The 4,606-nt window shown below is 55.8% G+C and overlaps 1 protein-coding gene across 1 annotated transcript in view; it reads right to left on the bottom strand.

Moving 5' to 3' along the window:
- Positions 1-3,811: 3,811 nt before the first annotated feature.
- The window catches only part of LOC120862688 (centromere protein J-like), a 19,447-nt gene continuing 18,652 nt past the window's right edge, over positions 3,812-4,606 (bottom strand). Inside the window, exon 9 of the mRNA XM_040238762.1 lies at positions 3,812-4,229. Coding sequence (XP_040094696.1) covers positions 4,040-4,229 — 190 coding nt within the window. The 3' untranslated portion in view covers positions 3,812-4,039. The remainder of the gene's footprint in view (positions 4,230-4,606) is intronic.

Raw genomic sequence — 4,606 nt, 5'->3', positions numbered from 1 at the left:
AGATGAGATCTCAGTCTCCCTCAGTGTTTGAAATGCTGGCTTCTTTATTACAAGCCAGGTTTTAACGACTCTTTAGACATGAACACGAATCTTACACAGGTGAGCAGAGCATGTGTTATTAAGGAAAGATGCTCTTGTTTGTGCATTCAGAGTTTTTCGGGCTAGAATAGCCTTGGGCCATTCAAAAATCCCCAACCTGGGCTGTACATGTCTTATAGTAAAGGGTAGGCCAATTAAACTGAAATAATAACAGACTAAGAATTTCAAAAGAGATAGGAAATGCTTTTGCTCACTTCCTAGAATTAGCATCAGGGTCACCGATGTGCGGTGGGGTGGGGGGTGGGGTACGTGGAGGAGAGAACACAGACAGCATCTTGCTGAAGTGGAACAGCAAAGCCCCAAGTTAGGAAACCGAGGAGTTCTCTAGAAATACGTGGGCCTCCACTCCCCAAAGAGGGAGGAGGCATGCATTTCCCTGTTCCTTCACGACAGACATCTGCAAACCTTGAGCAGAGCATGCATGTCGGGCAGGGGAGCCCCTGAAAGGTGGGAAGGAGGCAGCCCACCAAGGACCCAGGAAACCTGGGCCGGGGATGTCGGGGGTTCTTTTTGGCCTCATACCCCCAAAACAACACACCAAAGGAGCGGGCAACCCAGAGAGGGAAGTGGACGCAGACTGAGGAGGCCCAGGCCTGCTCTCCAACCCTGGGACCGGTGACCGAGCAACTGCAAAAACTGTCAGTCACAGAGTCGGGGAAACAGACTGGGATCTTTGGTTCTGAGAGTCCTCCGGGGCCTGGGAGAGTCTTACAGCTGAAAGGCAAGGTTCTTCTTTCGTTTCGAAACTGGACTGACTTGGGCTTAGAGGGAACCAGCAGAGAGGGAACAGGAAATCAGGATCAGGATCTTCTAGAAGGAATGAGGAACGAAGGGGTTTCTTCCCGTGACACCGAGGTCATTCTGGGCTGCGGGGGACGTCCACCTGCCAGACTCCCCGGAGCAGAGCCCCTGCGGGCATGCTCCCACCACCTCTGGACCACAGGTGGGGAGGCCGCGGGGGCTCGGGGGTCAGAGCCCGGGCCGGTGCGCGCACAGTTGACCACTGCTGCCCCCGCGGCCGCGCGGGGTCCTCTGCCCGCTCGTGTCCTCACGCCTCGCCCTCTTCCTGTTCCCAGCCACGGTCCACCTGCAGGCTGGCTGCTGACACAGCGGCCGTGGAGGCGAGGGAGGATGCTGGGCTGGGCTTCTCAGCTCCCCGCGGGGAGGACCAGGCCGGAGGTGTTAGCTGAGCCGCCCCGCCCCGCCCCCCTGCTCCTGAGATGCGGAGAAGCTGATGTCCCGCCCGAACAGGAAACAGTTGAAGTGCCCACCACCAGCCCTCCACCCTTCCCTGGAATCCATCAGGGGACCGCAGCAGGACCGTGTATTGGACCGTGTAAGTGACGCAGACTCACCTGGCCACGGGCAGGGACACCTGTGTTTCTCAGTGCGGGGGGAGGGCCTCAGGCAGAGGGGCGGGGCTCCCGTGTTCCTGCAGGGCTCCGCCCTCCTGGGACGTGGAGGCTGGACCCAGGGCGCCCGCGCTGGGCTCTGAAGGAGAGCAGCGGGGGGTGAAGATGCGGCAGGTCCCAAGGGAGGGGACTGTCCCTGGGTGGGGTGGGGGGTGCTCAGGGTGGGCTGCGGTGAGCGAGGAGCGGGGGAGCCAGGAGGAGCAGCCGGTCCAGGGTTTCGGGAAGCCCAGAGCCTCGCTCTGAACACGCACCTTTTCCTTGAGGGCTCCACATGGAAGAGGGGCCTTGGGAAGCGTGCATTCCTGAGGCAGCCTCCTCCCGGGTTAGCCATGGAGGGGACGGCTCTGCTGCTGACCCTCGTTCCCACACTCACCACACCCCTGCGACATGCAGGCCACAGGTTCAGGCAGGATGAGCTGGAGACTAGTGGGCTGCCTTTCCCAGGACCACAGAGAACCCGCCTGGGTGGAGAAGCCTGGCTCCTCCTTCAAGCCCCCTCTGGAGCCCGTGGCTGGCTCCTCCCGGTTTCCCTACATGCCCGTCAACCCTGTGCTGTGAGGCTGTCGATGCCCTTCCAGCCAACTCAGCTTGCTGCAGACTGCTGCAGGTATATGGATCGGTGCATGCATGCATGCTACGTCGCTTCAGTCACGTCCGACTCTGCAACTCTATGACCCACCGGACTCCTCTGTGCATGGAATTCTCCAGGCAAGAATACTGGAGTGGGTAGTCATTCCCTTCTCCAGGGGATCTTCCTGCCCCAGGAATGGAACCCGAGTCTCCTGCCTCGACGGGCAGACACTGAGCCACTAGGGAAGCCCAGATTTAAAAGTGCGTTCTAGATTTTGGGAATCAGAAGGAAATGGTTCATAAGCTTGTTCTGACATGCAGCATACCAGAACACACATCACATACCGGCCTTCTGGGCGACCTGTCTTATTGTGACCCGCGATCTCACACGCGTGGCTGTTGGGAAGCATTCTGCCCGTTCGGCAGATTATCTGGTGTTTGAACACAGTTTATCCACAAAATTGTATATTACTTTCTTCCCCTGATCTCCACAAACAGCCAGAAGTCCTTTAACTCGGTAGAGCGGTGTTTTGTTTTGTTTGCTTTAATGAAAATTTCCAGGATGAGCCAACTCAAAATAGTCAAAGCAATGAGTAAGTCCATTTCTGGCTTTTCCCTGGTGGTGATCAGAAGGTAAAGAACCTGTCTGCAGTGCAGGAGACCTGGGTTCAATCCCTGGGTTGGGAAGATCCACTGGGAACAGCAACTCACGTCAGTACTCTTGCATGGAGAATCCCATGGACAGAGGAGCCTGGTGGGCCAGTCCGTGGGGCCACAAAGAGTAGGATAAGGCTGAACAGCTAACACTTTCACTTTTTGTACTTTCGGCTTTTTAGCAGTGGGTTGGTTTGGTCTGTTACATCTGACAAATGACCTCACCTCGTGGTATCTGCCTCCTGGGTGGAAAAGGCCCCATCCAGTGTGATTGCAATAGAATGCTTTGATTTTCAAATCAAAGCCAAGACCACACAATACTCTTGAGTTACTTCAAAAAGCCTCACCCAACCACTGAGGCTACCGTGGTGTGTGCCCCATAGACTTTAGGACTGAAATGATCCCAGGCACTAACACGATACTTCACTTCTGTTACATGAAGACATGGGCACATACAAACATCTCATCATAAGATTTCTCAGGAAATTATTCCTTTCTTGTATTTTGGGACTCTCTATTTTAGTATAAAAATCAGTTAAATGCCAGTTTGTGTCTTATTTTCTAGGCCGCCTACGAAACAATAAAAGGGGCAACTCTCATTGCCTTGACTGTGAGATTTTAAAATGCAGAGTTTCAGGAGGTGGCTTACGACCCACGCAGCGGTGGGCATGAGGCCAGGTCACTCAGACCCTGGGTCGGGCTCCCTGTGGGCGCTCCTGTACTGGCGTGAACTGGTGCCCTGAGGAAAATGGATGGGATGGTCAGGCTAAGCTGGTGTAATTCAGGAGGAGAGGACCAGGGGCCAGCTGCAGGCAGAGGCAGAGGCGCCCAGGGCCCAGGGAAGGCTGCCCGTCACATGTAGAGCTGGTTCTTGTGGTGGGCAGAGAGGAAGGGGTCTGGCCGGGGCCCTGGCGTCATTGTCTGGGAGCTTCCTGTTCTCTGGCTGGCCTAGTGCTGATGCAGTCACTTTTCCGAACCAGAAGCCCGGGAAACAGGCTGTCTCTTCCTTTATAATTTCTGGATGACTTGGGTAGTCCTCAAGTTTTACATGGGTTTTCATCATTTAGGGCCACAAATATTAGTTGTTTCTTTTTTTAGTAAATAATGTAGTTGGAAGGTTACACATAAGTTGGAAAGTCACAAGCAATGTTGGAAGTTCACAGGTAAGGCTGGAAGGTCACAGTAATGTTGGAAGCTCACAGGTAAGGTTGGAAGGTCACAGTAATGTTGGAAGTTCACAGGTAAGGTTGGAAATTCAAGGTGATATTGGAAGGTCACAGGTAAGGCTAGTTGTGAAGGAGAAGCTACTTGCTGTCCAGGATGATGTTTCCAGCCTCATCCCTAACCTTGACCCTCCCGGAGGCGTCCTTGGTCTCCTGGTGGCCGTCACGGTACACAGTCTTGGTGGAGCCGTCGGGGTACTCCCTCCTCTTGAACTGGGCCGTGTGGATCTCCCGCTGACCGTTGCTGAGCACGATGGTCTTGTCACCATTCCTGGTGGAGAGAACAACCTTGTCAGTGGCCAGCACTTCCCGTGGGAAACCCGTGGCGCCAAGGGATGTGACCACCCAAGTCTGCACACCTCCCCCCAGACCTTGGTAGACAGGGGTATAGATCCCACCAGGGCAGGAGCGGTGCAGGCACCTGCAGAGTCAGGCTATAGACAGGAGCCGAGCGGGGCTAATGGTGGCCTGGGGACAGCTCAGGAGAGAGGCCAGGGTCACGGGCCTGTTCGGGCAGAGCTGCTTGCGGGGCACCGGAAGGTAGCTCTGCGGGAGGAAGGAGAGGCCTCAGGGCTCCACCCGGGGAGCGGGGAACTGAGGTGGAGTCACCCGGGGAGCGGGCCTGGGGCGGAGTCACCGGGGAGCAGG

The sequence above is a fragment of the Oryx dammah genome, unplaced genomic scaffold (genome assembly GCF_014754425.2).
Source record: "Oryx dammah isolate SB20612 unplaced genomic scaffold, SCBI_Odam_1.1 HiC_scaffold_4, whole genome shotgun sequence".
In the NCBI taxonomy this organism is placed as follows: Eukaryota; Metazoa; Chordata; class Mammalia; order Artiodactyla; family Bovidae; genus Oryx; species Oryx dammah.
The sequence above is the reverse complement of the archived record's forward strand: the minus strand, read 5'-3'. Positions and strand labels throughout refer to the sequence as shown.